The 18,264-nt window shown below is 38.5% G+C and overlaps 1 protein-coding gene across 6 annotated transcripts in view; it reads right to left on the bottom strand.

Moving 5' to 3' along the window:
- Positions 1-17,242, bottom strand: part of CCDC141 (coiled-coil domain containing 141) — a 224,136-nt gene extending 206,894 nt beyond the window's left edge. For 2 of the 6 annotated variants that reach the window (XM_043894543.1, XM_043894544.1), the window contains exons 1-2: positions 16,777-17,236; positions 14,286-14,408 (exon numbers count right to left, since the gene is read on the bottom strand). In XM_043894543.1, the coding sequence (XP_043750478.1) occupies positions 14,286-14,408; positions 16,777-16,878 (225 nt within the window). In that variant the 5' untranslated portion in view covers positions 16,879-17,236. Of the gene's footprint in view, positions 1-14,285; positions 14,409-16,776 lie in introns of all 6 variants that reach the window. The other 4 variants (XM_043894542.1, XM_043894547.1, XM_043894545.1 and 1 more) reach the window with 4 other exon arrangements.
- Positions 17,243-18,264: the final 1,022 nt, after the last annotated feature.

Genomic DNA, 18,264 nt, shown 5'->3' with positions numbered 1-18,264 from the left:
TCTAAATCTTTACTGTCTAATATGGTAGCCACTAGTCATTTGAAATGTGGCTAGTTCAAATTGTGATGTGCTATAAATATAATGTAAATGCTAGATTTTAAAGATTTAATGAAGAAACTTTAAATATCTCATTAATAGTTTTATGATATGTTGAATAATTTAGACATATTAGAATAAATTAGATGTATTACTAAATTAACTTCACTTTTAAAATCTTTTATTATTGGATGAGTTTTGGTAATTTATGGCTTTCAATGAATTGGTTCATTTCATCTAAATTGTTGAACTGATGTGCATGGAGTTATTCTTAGTATTCCTACATTATATTTTTAATGTTTGTGAGGTTTAGAGTGATGTCCCTTCTTTCATGCCTGATACTGGTAATTTTTATCTTCTTTTTTTTAACCTTTCTCAGTCTGGCTAGAGGTTTATCAATTTCACTGACTTTTTCAAAGAAACATTCATTTCTCTGTTATTTTTCTGTTGTCAATTTCATTAATTTCTGCTCTTTATTTTTTGCTTCAGTCTGCTTGCCTCAGTTTTTAATTTTTTCTTATTTTTCCTGTTTAAGGTAAAAACTTAGATTGTTGGTTTGAAACATTTATCATTTTCTAAAGTAAGCATTTAATACTCTAAAATCTACATGAGGCTACTAGGAAATTTACAGTTACATATATGTCTGATAAATGGTGCTGGAATAATTGGATCCTCATGTGTAAAAGAATTAAACTGAATCTGTATCTTACACCACTTAAAAAAGTTAACTGAAAAGAGATTAAAGACTTAAATATAAGACTTGAAACCATGAAATTCCTAGAAAACATAGGAACAAAGCTCCCTGACATATGACTTGGTAATAATTTTGGGGAGTATAAAATCTAAAGCAAAAAAAAAAAAAAAAAATCTAAAGCATAAGCAACAAGATTAAAAATGAACAAGTGGGACCAAATCAAACTAAAAAGCTGCTGCACAACAAAAGAGATCATCAACAAAGTGAAAAGATAATCTATGGAATGAGAAAATAATATTTTCAAATCATATATCTGATAAAGGGTTAATAGCCAAAATGAACAGAAACTCTTAGAATTCAATAGCAAAAACAAAAGAAAAGAAATTAAAAATGGGCAAAGGATCTGAATTGACACTTCTCAAAAGAAAATATATTGAAAGGTCGACAGGTATATGAAAAGATGCTCACTAGTCATTAGTGAAATACAAATTAAAACCACAATGAGATATCACTTCACACCTGATAGAATGACCTTCATCAAAAAGTCAGGAGATAATAATGCTGACGTGGATGTGGAGATAAGGGAACCTTCGTGCAGTGCTGGTAGGATTGAAAAATTGGTACATCCACTATGGAAAACAGAATGGAAGGTCCTCAAAATGTTGAAAATAGAACTCATGAATGACACATTTCTGGGACTATAACCAAAGGAAGTGAAAACAGTAACTCAAAAGATATCTGCAGGCCTCCATGTTCATAACAGCATTATTTACAATAGCCAAGACATAGAAGCAACACAAGTGTCCATCAACAGATGAATGGATAAAGAAATTGTGTATGTGCACACAATGGAATAGTATTCAGTCATAAAAAACCAAATTCTACCATTTGCAACAACATGAACAAATCTTGAAGGCATTATGCTAAGTGAAATAAGTCAGACAGAGAAAGACAAATACTGTATGATCTCATTCACATGTGGAATCTAAAAAACAAACCAAAGCTGAGTTCATGGATACAGAGAACAGATCAATGGTTATCAGAGGCAGAAGGTGTGGAGAGGGGGGAACTGGTGGTTCAAAAGTACAAATTTGTAGTTGTAAGATGTAATATACAATCGAATGTCTATAGCTTACACTGCTGCATAGTATAGGGGGAAGTTAAAAGAGTCCGTTCTCATCACAATAATTTTTTCCCCTTCTCTTTTCTTTTTTTTTTCTTATTGTACCTTTATGAGAAGATAGATGTTAGTTGACCTATGGTGGTGATCATTTTACAATATATATAAGTCAAACTATCATGCTATAAGGCTTAAATTTATACAGTGATGTATGCCAATTATCTTTTAATAAAACTGGGAAAATAAATTACATGAGATTACATTTGTGGTTCATATTATATATTTCTATTTATTGCTACTCTAAGAAGTGCTTTCTGTCTAACACATTAGTAAAAGTTTAATAGCTTATGTGAACACTGAATCAAAAATCTCAGGCTTTCAGAAAGCAGTCAGCAATAGCCTTCAGTGGTTTGGGTTCCTCTAGTTCCAATTACATAAATACTTGGGATATATTTTGAGCTGAAACTTAAAGTAAAAAAAATGTCCTGTGAAACTGAATCTGACAGCTCATGGTTCTTTAGAGTTCCTTCTCTACTCATAGAGTAATTAGGATTTCTTTAAGAAAATCAGACAGCCATCTATCTAACGTGAGATATCAAGCTGAAACATGAGGCTGCTCTCTCACCTTCATCTTCTCATTTCACTGGCTTGACAGATGCCTGCAATATGTACCACAGATGCCCTCTTACTGGTCCTCTAGCCTGAAACCTGGGGCTTTAATTTCCTTCACACCACTGTATCTGCAGTACCAAGCAGTGGGGAGAACAGAGGGAAGAAAAAAGGAATGTGAATCCATGACAAGTTTGGGGACCACAGGACTGGAAAAGGTCAGTTTTCATTCCAATCCCAAAGAAAGGCAATGACAAAGAATGTTCAAACTACCACATAATTGTACTCATCTCATGTACTAGCAAAGCAATGCTCAACATTCTCCAAGCTAGGGTCCAACATTACGTGAACCGAGAACTTCCAGATTTTCCAGCTGGATTTAAAAAAGGCAGAGGAGCCAGAGATCAAATTGCTAACATCCGTTGGATCATACAAAAAGCAAGAGAATTCCAGAAAAACATCTACTTCTGCTTTATTGACTATGCCAAAGCCATTGACTGTGTGAATCACAACAAACTAGAAAATTCTTAAAGAGATGGGAATACCAGACCACCTTAATCTGCCTCCTAAGAAATCTACATGTGAGTCAAAAAGCAACATTTAGAACCAGACATGGAACAATGGAAAGGTTCCAAACTGGGAAAGGAGTATGTCAAGGCCGTACACTGTCACCTTGCTTTATTTAACTTACATCCAGAGTACACCAAGCAAAATGCCAGGCTGGATGAAGCACAAGCTGGAATCAAGCTTGCTGGGAAAAATATCAACAACCTCAGACATGCAGATGACAACCACTCATGGCAGAAAGCGAAGAAGAACTAAAGAGCCTGTTCATGAAAGTGAAAGAGAGGATTGAAAAAGCTGGCTTAAAACTCAACATTCAAAAAACTAACATCATGGCATCTGGTCCCATCACTTCATGGAATATAGATGGGGAAACAATGGAAACAGTGACAGACTTTATTTTCTTGGGCTCCAAAATTACTGTGGATGGGGACTGCAGCCATAAAATTAAAAGATGCCTGCTCCTTGGAAGAAAAGCTATGATCAACCAAGACAACATATTAAAAAGCAGAGGCATAACTTTGCTGAAAAGGTCCATCTAGTCAAAGCTATGGTTTTTCCAATACTCAGCTGAGCACTGAAGAATTGAAGCTTTTGAACTGTGGTGTTGGAGAAGACTCTTGAGAGTCCCTTGGACTGCAAGGAGATCCAACCAGTCCATCCTAAAGGAGATCAGGCCTGGGTGTTCATTGGAAGGACTGATGCTGAAGCTGAAACTCCAATACTTTGGCCACCTCATGTGAAGAGCTGACTCATTGGAAAAGACCCTGATGCCGGGAAAGATTGAGGGCAGGAGAAGGGGACAACAGAGGATGAGATGGTTGGATGGCATCATCGACTCGATGGACATGAGTTTGAGCAAGCTCCGGGAGTTGGTGATGGACAGGGAGGCCTGGCCTGCTGTGGTCCATGGGGTCGCAAAGAGTCGGACACGACTGAGTGACTAAACTGGGGACCACAGTTCCTTGGTTAGAGATAAGATCCCTTCTCTCAGAGATTTAGACACCTGCCTACTGCCTCCATCTTTACCAACACTTGGGAATTGCCTGGGTTGGAGCAGAGAGAATAGGAAAACACAAGGCAAAAAAAAAAAAAAAATCAAGGTATTTCTTCCCTTTCTAACTTACAGAAGACCTCTTTCTAGGTCTCAGATCTGAAAGAGAAGACTTTTCTGAAAAATTTTCTGTTCGTTTTCTGATGCATTCTTCAGGGTGTAAATTTGCTTTTGACCTGAGCTGAGTAATATTGAAGAGAGGGGAACAAAGCAACAACATTGCTGGCTTGGTGATCTTTGGAACTCTCGACACTTTCCCTAATCTACGTGCTAGTCCTCATTTTCAGCATCCTCAGCACACATGCATTCTGCCAGGTTTACAGCTGCATTTAATGGAGACAGGGTGGAGGGCATTTAGTCCATCTTTCCTGGAAGTAGAGTGAGTATCCAATTTTAAGACTTTAAAAAAAAAAAAAAAAAAAGACAAAAATTCTAATCTCAGTCAAGTCCCTGAACTTCAAATATGTGTTAGGCGGGAGATGACGGGCACAGGTATTAATCATTTGAAGGACAGGTCTAACCACAGAATCAGAAGTTCACCGTATTCTCCTGAGGAGTGATAGCTAGACTTGTCATGAGAATGACAGAGCCATGTTACTTGAAAACATCTTGAGTTTTATGCATTTGTACTTGAAGTAAATCTAAAATAAGGCTGTTGTTTAGACAAGATGCATTATGGCTAAGGCTAATCAGGTAGGAGTGTAGTAGACTTAAATAAACAAAACAAAATTCCCTCATTCTTGATTAAGTCTGTTTTTTCTGGAGCAGAAGTATCTGTTGTCATCTGAATAGAATACAAAAGGTATATTTTTATTCCGACATTTAATCTAACTCGATGTATGCTGAAGATTGGGAGTGGCGGTGAGTAGATTCTGTGCTATCATCTAACCTTGGCCACCCCTCACTTAAATATCTTGAGCTGTCAGAATTCTGCCTTTTCAGTCCAAATCTTAGACCAAAACCCTTTTTTACATAACTAGTAAGCACTATGTGTTCTACTTTCTGTAGAAACTTTTTGTTTGTAGATTTATATTTTAAAGGATGACTAAAAAAAAATGCTAGTTATGGTCCTGACTTTTGACCCAATTTTCAAATAGGAATATGTTGGCGACAATGTAAAGCCCAACCAGCACTAGTTTAAACACTCAAGAGTTTGTCCATGTCATGGCAATACTATACTTAGGGCTCAAGATACTCTCCTACAGTATAAAAGAAACATAAATAATCTTATACTTCATTCCCCCATTGTTGGACATTTTTTTGTTTCCAGTTAAGTTATTCTATCAAAAACATGTGAAAAGATGCTTAATATAATAACAAAGCAGCTTCATATCTGTATCTTTACTAGTGTTTTCATTTCCAAGGATTGATTCCCAGAGGTGAGGTTGCTGAGTCTCAGGATGTGAGCATTTTACATTTTAATGCTTGCAAGTTTCCAAAATACTTTTAATAATCCAGATTCTCACCAACAGTATAGAATGCTGCTGTCCTCACATTCTCACCATTACCAGATGTTACCAATATTTTAACTTATAATGGTGGATAGACAGAGAAGGGGGCAGCAGAGGATGAGATGGTTAGATAGCATCACCAACTCAATGGACATGAATTTGAGCAAACTCTGGGATATAGTGGAGGATAGAAGAGTCCATGAGGTTGCAAAGTCAGACACAACTTAGCAACTGAACAACAGGCAATGAATGATTTACTTTTTATCATTATCTAGTTTAATTTCTTAGAGCATTATTGATGTTGAACATCTTTTTACATGCTTACTGGCAGCTTGTCTCTCCTCTTTGAATAGTCTAGTATTTATATTTGATTTATTTGTCTCTCTTATCAATATAAAGGAGTATAATAACCCTTTTGTTGTCATATAAATTGCAAGTATTTTCCCTCTAGTTCATTGTTTGTCCTTTAAATTGGTCAATGATGTCTGGAAAACTCATACTCACCTACAAAACAGCTCATATATCACTTTCTTTGTCAAGCTTCCCCTAGTTTTCCTGGAAAAATTAGTCACTCCTTCCACTATATACCCATAATATTTTGCACACATCCCTGTGTGCTGAGTTATAACTAAAGACTTTTTCCTCCTGATCAAGAATATCAAATTCAAGTCAAAGAGACGAGCATTATAACAGATATCTTTGAATCTGCTTTCATTTTTCTAAAAGTAGATCACTCACAAACTTCAAAGTTTCCTTTTTACTTATCATTAGTATTATCATACCATCTTTCATTTTAGAGAATCCCAGCTCTACTTCTCAACTGTCTCCCCATGAAAACTCTTCTTTTCTTCTGCCTGTCTGTTTTCATTCATGAGGATGCCAGCATCGCTGCTGCCCTCGTTTCCAGTTATCTATTGCTATGTGACAAACCACTGCACATCCTGAAGACCTAAAACAACAATTATTTATTTTGCTCACAGTTAATTCTCAGGCTGGGCTAAGTGGGTAATACTTGTCCCCATTCTGTACAGGTCCGGTTGGCAGTCCAGCCAGGTCTGGAGAATCAATTTCCAGATGGCTCACTCACATGACTGGCCAGCCAGAGCTGCTGCTGGGACACCCAGTTTGTCTCCACATGGGCCTCTCTATAATGCTCCTTGACTTACTCAACAGGTTAGGTTCCAGGAGTGACTATTTGGAATTACAGGAAGTCAAAGTAAAAGTCTCTTGAGACTGGACCGGAAACTGGCACCGCACCATCATCACCTATGCTATATTCATTTGCTCAAAGCAGCCAGAGTCCACTCGGTTTTAAGGGAATGAACTTAGACCCCACTTCTCAATGGGAGGCATGCTGAAGACACCATGGTCACCTTTAATCTGCCATATCTTCCCAAACATTGGGTCCTTCCAGGGTTGTCAAATCAGCATTTGCTATACCCGAGCCCTGCTCTGTTCCCTGCAGAAGTGTGGAAAAGCTTCAATTCCTTCCGACTCTATGTCGCTTGGTGTCCCAGCCACAGAGAAATACGATGAGCATTTCATATTTCCCAGGGACCGTTCAGCTTCTGCCAAGGAGCCCAACCTTGACTGCTAAACCAAGACACGGGTAAGATAGAGAGTATCCTTGCCAAATTTTTTACCCTTCAGTCACTGTGCTGACAAAAAATGTCTCCTTATAGAATTCCTTCCCCTCTAGCAAATCAACTCGAATCAACACTTCATTAAGTACGGACATATTCTATAGACAAACCAGTTTGGGCTACTTATCCCAGATCTTAATGGGCCTTTACTTCAGGTCTGAGAAGCCTATTGGCACGGACTCTTCAGCCTCTTAGGCCAAATTATCTCATAAAAACAATATTTTATAAGATTGCCTATGGCACTTTCAAAATCTAAAGAATGCTATATAAATTCTGTTTCACCCCACAGCTCCATATTGTGCGCTGGAATTGAATGTCTGGGAAGAGAAATACCCTGTACACTACTAGGAAAGTGCTATGTCAGCCAGGGAAAATCACTAGGACGTCTTGCTGTTTCTTAGTTGTGAGAATACTAGTTTCGTTTTTTAAATAGAGGAAAAGCCCTCTATTCTCAAAAGCATAAAAGAGAAACCACACTGCCCACTGGTTCCCACTCCCCCAAGAACCTTGCACTGTTTCCATATTGTCTCCATGACCTTCGTCAAAATGATCAGCAAACTATGACAGGTACTTTACATGTACAGAACACTACGACACAGATTCCTTTGAACCACAGATCAACTAAGTGCTGGAATTTGGAAGGTGACAATTAATTTCACCTCTCTCCCCCCAAGATTCCAAATCAGTTGAGAAATAGACATCTAAATCCATATATATGGATCAAAACATCTGCTATTGTTACTGGCAATGCTGGGCTGGAGGACAGGTTTGATTTGACTTTCTACTTTTTCTTCTTTAAAACCTAGTCCTTGGGACCTGCCTCTGGAGAGAACTGGGACTGAAGTATAGACATGTATTTGGCTGCTCTGTGTAGGCCAGACTGTGGCCTGTTCTGCCATGCAGGGACATCTGGCCAAATCAGCAGAAGCAGAAAGAACAGAGAACCTGCAGCCACAGGCAGTCATGGTCTGCAGAGAGAGCCCTTGAGGCTGGCTTCCCCATGCTGGCCACTCCCCTAGTCTCATCAGCTGGTAACACAGTGCCCCTCACTCCTATAGGCAGAGGAGACATGGCTGAAAGCATCTTTTCCAACATTTCTGAAAGGGAAGAATTTCCTAACTTGTGAGTCTTACAGGAAAACAGAAAGGAGAGAAAATAAGTCTCCTATACGAAGTAAACATTTAGGGTAAATCATTGCTATGACACAGATCTTGTAAAATATGTTAGTCCTCTTCCAACCCTGTCCTAAAGCATTCTATCACATTCACAACACACATGCTAAAATTTTTTTCAACATGTAAATATATATAATTCAAGTTACACAGTCTTACTTTATTAAAATACATGATTAAAGACCATCATGAACAAAGTGAAATGATAATCTACAGAATGGGAGAAAATATCTGCAAATCCTATAATGAGGGTTTTATAGAAATTTATATCCAGAATATGCAAAGAATTCTTGTAACTCAATAACAACAACAACAACAAAAAACACCACCCCAGCTAAAAAGCAGGCAAAGACATTTCTCCAAAGAAGGTGTATGACTGTCCAGTAAGCACATGAGAAGATGTTTAACATCATTAGTCATTAGAGAAATACAAATCAAAACAACCCTGAGATACCACTTCATCAAACAGGATGACTATAATTAAACACACTCAAGTACACACACAGAAAATAACAAGGTTAGCAATGATGTGAAGAAACTGGAACGCATTGTACATGGCTGGTGGGAATGTAATATGGCACAGCCACTGTGAAAAACATTTTGGTGTTTTCTCAAAGGGTTAGCATAGAAAAGCCTGATGACCAAGCAATTCCACTCCAAAAGAACTGGAAGCAGGTATTCAAACAGATACTTGTACACCACTGTTCACTGTAGCGTTATTTACAACATCTGAAAAGTGGAAATAACCCAAGTGTCCATGGTCAGGTGAACGAACAAGTAAAATGTGGCATATCCATATATTTAAATATTATTCATTCATAAAAAGGAATGAAATTCTGACACCTGCTACAACATGAATGAATCTTGCAAACATTATATGGTAGATGAAGTAAGCCAGACACAAAGGGATAAATATTATATGATTCTATTTACATGAAATACCTAAAATAGACAAATTCTTAAGGGCAGAACGTAGATTAGAGAGGTTAACCAGGGAAGGGGGTGGGAATCTTTGCTTAATAGGTACAGAGTTTCTCTTTGGGGTGATGAAAACTCGGGTGGGAAGTTGATAGCTGCAATGTCTGCACCAACATTGTGAACACAGTTAATGCCACCGAATTGTACATTTAAATATAGCTGACAGATGAATGGATAAAGATGTGGTATATATACCCAGTGAATATTACTTAGCCATTAAAAAGAACAAAATTGGGTCATCTGGAGACATGGATGGACACGGATATCTTACAGAGTGAAGTCAGTCAGAAAGAGAAAACCAAAGAGCATATGTTAATGCATATATGTGGAAATCTGGAAAAATGGTCCAGATGAACCTATTTGCAGGGCAGGAAAAGAGACACAGACATAGGGAACAAATGGGTGGACGTGGTGGGGAGGAAGTGGGAGGTGGGATGAATTGGGAGCCTGGGACTGACATATATACAGTGCCATGTAGTAAAATAGCTAGCTATGGGGGGTGGGGACAGTGGGAGGGAGGTCCAGATGGAAGGGACATATGTATACTCATAGCCAATTCACTCTGTTGTACAGCAGAAAACAACACAATATTGTAAAGCAACTATATCCCAATAAAAAAATAATAAATAAATAAATGCATGTAGTACTTATTACCTTTTGTCTTCTAATTATAATAGCATTCTTGTCTTATTTCTTTTACTAAACTATAAGTTTTTTAATGTCTTTATGTTTCACTTTCTCTTTTCATCCATGCTAAATACATCATAGGTCCTTGATGAATGATAAATTTTAAAAAATGAAAAAAATGATTGAAATTGCAAATTCATATATTTACCACAAAATTTTTTTAATGATTCATTCATACTAAATATAATTTTACATATTTTATAGCAGTTTATAGGAGAAAAATCACACTATTCTTTATTTAAGAAATAAGTTTTACTAGGACTACTATAACTAATATATTTTGACTACTCATTTTTAACTAAGTAAAGAAAAATAGGACAAAAATAAACATTTACTGGGTCAGAGATGAAGTTGGAGTCAGGAAGTCAATAGATTTATGAGTCAAGTCAGAGGTGAACTTTTCAGTATTTTATATTTTAAAGGGTCATTCTTCACTGAATGCTAATATCATATATTGAAAACAAATACAGGAGCCAGGGTCCAGAGGTTTTCTTGGCTCTTATAGTTGTAGTTGGGCTTTCCTGGTGGCTCAGATGGTAAAGAATCCACCTGCCAGTGCAGGAGACGTGGGTTCGATCCCTGGGTCAGGAAGATGCCCTGGAGAAGGAAATGGCAACCCACTCCAGTATTTCCCTGGGAAATCCTACAGACAGAGGAGCTAGTGGGCTACAGTCCATAGGGTCACAAAAGAGACATGACTGAGCGACTAAACAACAACATAGTTGTAATTCCTTTGCACAGTAGCAATGCAGTTAGTAGTAAGACAGATGATAAGGGGCAGAATGTTTTCAGAAACATTGCTAAGGCATTTCTGACCCTTCTTTCCTCCTTGAAGCACCTGAGGATGTGGTGCTGACAGGGGCCACAGACAGATCTTTGTTACCTGCTTACACTTCGCTCTTTCCTTTGCTGAATTCCTTCTTTCTCATTAAAATAATCATCGAGTGTGGTTTGAGAATCTAGATGCCTTTAGGGAATGAATGTCTTCTCCACATGTTTATGTTTTCCCCCACTGAAAACAGGGAAATATTTCTCTCTGGACACTCCATAGAAATGGTTAAGTACTCTGTTGAAAGGAAAATAAGGTCTCTGGGGTGTAGACATTACCAACATTAGAAACACTCTAACAAATTCTGTGTCACCAGAATTTTCCCCTTTACTCTAAATTATTAGGATTTGAGATAATTTTAATGGAAGGCAGAAAATAGTTTCCCTATAAAATTAAATACTCAAATTTCTCTGGTATATTAATTATCAACAGAATAATTATATTACTTTTTCTTTTCAAGGCAGCAAGCACTTCTGTAAATCATTGCATTTCCCGCTCCGCCCCGCCCCCCCCCCCCCCCCCGATTTCCTTTGTAGGTGTTTGAAGGTATCAATTACTATCATAATTTTTCAAATAAATTACCTGAGACCACAGAGGCTAACTACTGTGTCCAAAGCAGAGTGGACTCAGCACAGAACTCCCACACCCTCCCAACACTCCTAATAGTACATTCTTCTTTATAATTAGAACAAATCTCAGGGCCCTGTGCATAGGGAAAACACTGGCGTGAACATTAAATATTAAATATTATTGGCTTATCGAACTGCTAATGTTCCTATCATTCAAAGAGCTCATATTAAAAATAACGCAGTACAACAATTTCCTGCTACAGGTTAAGATTGTACCTACCCTAACAACATAATAACTGGTAAATTAAGTTACTCCAGCCATTTACAATATGGAATTCACATTCCTCTTATTTAAAAAAGTCTTTTGTCAGCAAATATGAAACAGACTTCAGACTCCTTGATTTTTTTTTTAACCAAGATGATGGTACTACTAAAAATTTCTTGGGGGTAAGTGGCTGGTTTGTTGGGTTAGGAGAGGGTATGGGAGATGGCCACCAAGAGGTCATGGCTAGAGCTCTGCATGAAGTCAAAAGGTCTTTCTACTTAAGACCTCAGGTTCTTAGCCACAAGCAGAGAGGGAGAATGGTTCCACTATTCCATTGCCCATCAAGACAAGATCCACAATAGACATGAACCTTTGATCCAACCTCTCCCAATCATCTTTACAGACAAAAGCCTAAGGTCCAGAAGACTGGCATTAAAGGACGAGACTTTACAACTGAGAATCACAAGCACCTTTTACACATGAATCCCATGAATAGAAAACCCTCTTCCACCTGTGCTCCTGCATAGATTCAGGCGTGCAAATTTGAGCACAGTTGTCAAGGAGAGATGAACTGCTCTGCTTCAGAAAGAATTCTCCCTGGAATTGGAGGTCTGGATAGGAATAGGGCTGGGGGAAAAGAGGTAGCCCAAGAGACCCAGACTGCTCTGAGCTTCCCCACCACCCATAGCTCATCAGCGGACCTGAAAGTGCTGGCTGGGCATGGATTGCTAGCAGGACCTGGGGAAGACATTCAGTTTCTGAGTTAACTGCAGGTATGTATGAAGGGGTTGAGGACACAGGAGACCTTGAGAAAGTAAACCTCTATGGACAAGCGAGAAGTGTAGGCAAGTGTTGCATTTCCACAATTCATAAAATTGAGCTTTTTCTGTAGCAGCAAAACCTTGAATTGTTAGCCAAACTAAACCAGCTATTGGCATGTGTGTATGTGCTTATTCACTCGGTCATGTTCGACTCTGCCACACCATGGACGGTAGCCCACCAGGCTCCACTGTCCATGGGGTTCTCCAGGCGAGAATACTGGAGTGGGTGGCCATTACCTTCTCCAGGAGATCTTCCCAACCCAGGGATCGAACCAACGTCTCCTGCATTACAGGCAGATTCTTTACCATCTGAGCCACCAGGGAAGCAAAATTAGCACTAAAACATAGGTCTTTTGATCCCTGGTTCAATGACTGCTTACATCAGCATGTGTTTTTTAAGATATACGAAGGACTTCCTGGTCACCAGGGATTTCTACCTTGAAGAACAAGGAGCTATCTACACAGGAGAATAAATTCTGGACTCTAATACCCTCCTGCTCCAGTACTAACTCTTCAATTTCTCAGTCTGATTTATCCTTTTACTTTTACTACTGCAGATGGTACTTGTCAGATGCCTATCAGCCCTGCCTCTAAATCTAGAATGCAAGTGTAAATTCCAGCCTAGATGTTCAAAGAAGCAAGTAATATTAAAGTACTAATGACACAGAATACCCAGTCATTGTAGATTCTGAATCCGGCCTCTTTGATTTTAGTAATGACACTCATTTGCCTACGAGGGTCATTACTCACAGGGTTCGCTGCTGCACAGGGTTCCATTCTCAGAAGGAGAAACCACTTGGGGTTTAATGTTTTACCTATTACTGTCTTGAAGTTCTTAACAATTTTATCTCTGACTTCGTGTTCCGTAAGTAAGGTTCAATGGGGCAACAGAGGAAGCGCTGAGGGATGGGAGCCTCACTCAGCATGTGGTCCGTCCCTCCGGGGAGAGAAACTTTGTTATCCCGTCTGCTCCCCTGCCCCTGCTGAATGACCTCTGTCCTCTGCCCTGGCACGTGTCAGGGCACAGCTCAGAAAGGTTGGGGTCAGGTTCACACCCTGTACACTGAGCTGGGGCTGAGCCCCCCGTGTCTGTGGGGGCTGCACTGACCCCAACGTATTCCCCTGCCCGAAGGAGCCAGACATTAAATAACAGATTTTAAAAACACCGTCACAGGTCAAGGAAAAGCTTCTTCCTGCTTTTCACTTTGTGCTGGACCCCACAAACTGTATTTCTGTCTCTGAGTAGATATCTTATCTGGCAATCTCAAACCAACATTGTTTTTAGATTCTTAACTAAATAGTCACAACATATACACAATAATAACTCTTCATTAAAACTATTCCGTGGTTTCAAGAACTCAATAATAAGTATAAAATCAGATCTTTTCAATAGTTCAAGGGGGAAAAACCCTCTATATTCTTTTTGCCAGCAGGTATCATTAACAATACAAGTTTGGATCTATTGTTGTAGCTTGACAGTACATTGCATGAAATGGAAATGATGGAATTTTTTTTCATGAAGGCAGCCAGGAAAAAAGAAAATACTTATTTATCCACAGTGAAAATATTATCACTCCATATTTTCCATCAAATTAGGGACAGTTTAAAAAAAAGCCTTGTTACTCTTCTCCAGTGTTGGTGTTTGCTCAAATATAGTGTTTTTCCATTATCTATCTGGTATGACGTTAAAATAGCCATAGGTCAGTGACATAAGGGAGAGTCAAGGGGAAGTGTAAGAAATAGCTTTTAATTTCTTCTTAATTTTGTATCTGCTTCATATTTTAATATCTTACCTTGAGTTTGGCCAAAAGAAGTTCATGATCGTGAAGAAGTTTTTTGGTTTCATCTTGATTGCTTCCAATTTCTAGAAGATTGGGCTGTGATTCAGCCAACTGAAGTTGTACCCATTTGCCACACTAAAAATAAAAATGAAATAAAATGCACTTTCAGTTCCCCTTATTCCTTCCCTTTAGCCCTTCTCCTTCTCCTTTTCTTTTTCTTTTTTTCAAAGTTTCCAGTTACATTGTGAAGAGTTTAACCTTTTTACAGAGATAGGTCTTACTTAAATTGAAACAGTTCTAACTAGATCCATGCCCCGGCTTTTCTATTTTTTACTCATAGGATAAATTCTTTTCTCTTAGCATATTAGATTTAAATTAAAAATTCCCAAATAAGGAACATTTACAATAGGTTATGTATTATTGAATAGTACAAAATTATAGAATAATTCACACAATTTTACATTCTCTTGCTCAAAAAAAACCAACTTCTATAAACATAGTGATTTGAGCAAGTAAGGTGTGAACTTCACCAAAGGGAAAGGTTTCACAAATGTAATTTATGCTAACCAGTGTCTTTAACCTTGCTGAACTGATCAGAAAGAATAAACAGCAGATGAAGCAAGTGATTCTTAGTTTATTTCAAAGTTAAAACATAATATTTTTCAAATTTTATTGTTGAATATTCAATAAAGTACGTACAAAAATATCAGTGAAATCAGATGTGTGACAACTGCCATTTGAATGCAGTCAACTTGTTTTCCACATGAAGGACCCTTTCAGTGTCCTGCCCCAAGATATAATTCATCACTGCATTTCCTAAGGAATTGCTTTTTTAAGAAGCAATATCGATTAAGGAAGAGGAAGCACTGCCGGGCACATGCACTTGGCTAAGTGAATTGCTGAGGAGAAATGAGAAATCTACATGTCTATTCTAGATCATTAGTAACCTGAGACTTTAGAAACGAGAAGCCCACATAAATCAGACACAAGCACTTCTATTAAGACACACTTTCCATTTTGAACAGCTTGGAGTTTATTTCAAACAGCACAGCAGTGAACTTAGGGAGCTGAGGAGGCAGAATGGAGGGAACTTTCTTAAAGAGTTTTAGTTAAGAGTTTCCAGTATAATTTCAGAGTTGTTTTTTTCCTTACTGTCAATTTAGCACTGATTCTTTTATCATTCATTCTATATGCATTCTTCCTCATCCTACTCAAATAAATGTTTCATATTTGAGGGAAAGAAAAGTGAATAAAAACAAAAACAACAGTAATTTTTCCTCTTTTTCCCTCACTGCTGATATTTGCAGTTACTCAGAGCATCATAAAATGACATGCAAATTTTCAATTCTGCTACTTTTGCTTCTGGCTTTTTTCCACGTCCGTCCATTGCCTTTGAAAAGAATAGAGGTCAAGGGACTCAGCAGAGGCCCTGTTATTGTGAGACCAAGTCTCGAGAGCCCTGGGCAAGCGGCCTTGGTAGGAACACTTTGCATTCCATGCTTTCAGTGCTTCTAGACTGAATCATTTTGTTCAATGTCAAGTACTGCTTTCCTGTTTCAAATTTTCACAGTAACATAAAATTTGCAGTAATTAAGTGAAATTAAGCAGGCTTTATTGCCCATGTTTCTTACAAAAGGCCAGAAAATTCATTTGGTTAAGCCTGGCGGGGTCTTGAAGGTAACTGGCTGGTGAGCACTGATTCCCTTCACTAAACCCTGAATTCTTGAGGTGGTGAGTTGTCTAAATCTAAGCAAAAGGCTTCAGGAATTTTCATAGGACATATTCATAGGGAATAAAACCATGCATACATTCTTCAACCTAAAGATGTGTGCTCATCTTTGCAAATGGGCAAACTGTTTGACATAAAACATGCAGAACCCTTTAAGTCCCAAGTGGCTTCAATTTCCTGTGGTTAAGGGCAAGTTAGACACATACCCTTCGCATCTTCCCTGGTAGGGTCTCCATTCTCTCACCAGTGTGACAAGGATTTTCTAGTGCCTTCACCAGGTCAAAACCAGAGCTGCAGAGGGCAAGTGTCACTGTCTCTTGTTAGGAGTTCCCTGTGCTCCGTCACACTGAAAACAACGCCACCCCTTATCCGCTGGGACCCTCCTCTTCCCGCCTTCATCACATCCACTCTCAAAAATCACAGATATTTCACAGGTCCACTGGACTCTTAAGCCTAGCAATCACAAACCTGTGGTCACAAATGCTTTGTCTTTAAAAACCAAACTGAAAGTATACGGTAGGGTTTGTTATTGCTTTTCTGAAAAGTCAAGCTGCTGTAGATGTTTTATAACTAATCGAAAGAGAAACTCTAGCAACTGGCTGAAACTTAGCAAAGGGTCCTCTCAGTTGCCAATTTAAAGAAGCATTAAGATGTACTTGCTGGGTTATTTTCTATATGCCATGTACTGCTGATGGTGCGGAATGTTTTTTAGGATTGTCAGCACAGAGCAAGAAGCCTACAGCCACACAGAAAAAAGGGAAGTTGTCTGCTTACCTTTATGACAGCTATAACGATTTTGGAGTCCCCAGCCTGCACAGCTACTGAACTGACTGTCGTCGTAGAAGACTCCACACCAGGACTCTCTTGGCTGGACATGGTACGTTAGAACCAGTTTACGCGTTGGACAGCCTCTGTGCAGATAGATGTGTGGCTGCTGCTCATTTCAGAAGGCACCACTGGGGTTACTTGGATTCATTCAGGGAAACAGCTCCGCTCGCACTGATTACTCTGCCAAAAGGAAAGAACAGGAGGTTAAAAATAGACAACCTCATTGAGTTTATCATGAGAGAGAGAGAGAGGAAAGAACGAGAGAGAATCGCCACACCCCTAGTATGGTAATACTGAGCGCCTGTTATTTTGGCCATTATCTTAAACGCAGAGGGCAGCTTCTAGCTCTCTGCCTATCAGCTGATGTTTGATAGCAAATGGAAAAAGAATTACATCCTGACAACCCAAGATACTTTAGCCATTGAATCTATACAGTGATGGTGAACTTTGAAACCAGCCAGTCATTAACCTGAGTATCAATCTTTTCAAGATTTTTTTAAAGTCTTCTTCATGCAAAGGAAACTCCGGAAAATGTACTTTAAAAACAAGTTCTGGTATTTATTCTGGGACTAAGCCACAAAATTGTTTGAAATACATTTTTGGATTAATCTGCTTTTCTAAAACCGTCTCTTGTCAAATGAAGTTTTTGTGAAATGGCCACATTTTTCTCAGAGCCTCGGATTTCTTAGGGACTTTTAAAAATATTTCAATGAGCACTTATCAATAGATAACCAACGTGTCAGATTTCTTTGCAACTATCTACTCCACTGAACAGTATTTTCAAGTTCAGATCTCATGACTACTAGGAAGTAATTCATTTTCCAATTACTTTTAATTGTAGCAGGGGCATGACTTGTATTTTTGATTAAAGGTTAACATTATGTCTATTTTGCTACTCTTCTTTTAAAAAGAATAACATTGTACTTAAGATTTGGTTTTTATTTCCGACCCCCACCCCCCACCACGCCTGGGGCAGGGAAATTATAGATGGCTTAAATCAGAGCCTAAGATCGACAGATTAATCCTATTGCTAGAAACTCAGTGTGTGTCATAAGTTGTCTGTGGTATTAAACAGCAGCTGTTGGATTCCCTGTCAAGGAACAGCTGAAAATAACACTGCAGCTTAGGTCAGAGGTCAGATGCAAACACATCAGAGATACTGACTCTGGAGCTGCTGAAGCCATTGGAAATCTTTGGGCTGAAGCCAGAGTGGAGGATATAGCAACAAACAGAGTTAAATGAGCCCATTCGCTGGTTAAACCCTTAACTCAATTTAAAAGCATGGTCAGGCTCAGGTTCAATATTAAGAAGGCTGAGTCAGCACCAAAACTTTGTTCATGAAGATATTCTTGAATCAAAGGGGAAATAGTGTTTTTACATATATTTTGGTTTTGGCAATTATTTTTGCTTCCCAGAGCATTTCCTGGCTGTTCT

Source organism: Cervus elaphus, chromosome 33 (genome assembly GCF_910594005.1).
Source record: "Cervus elaphus chromosome 33, mCerEla1.1, whole genome shotgun sequence".
NCBI classification, from domain to species: domain Eukaryota; kingdom Metazoa; phylum Chordata; class Mammalia; order Artiodactyla; family Cervidae; genus Cervus; species Cervus elaphus.
Note: the sequence above shows the minus strand (reverse complement) of the source record. Positions and strands in the feature narration are given on the sequence as shown.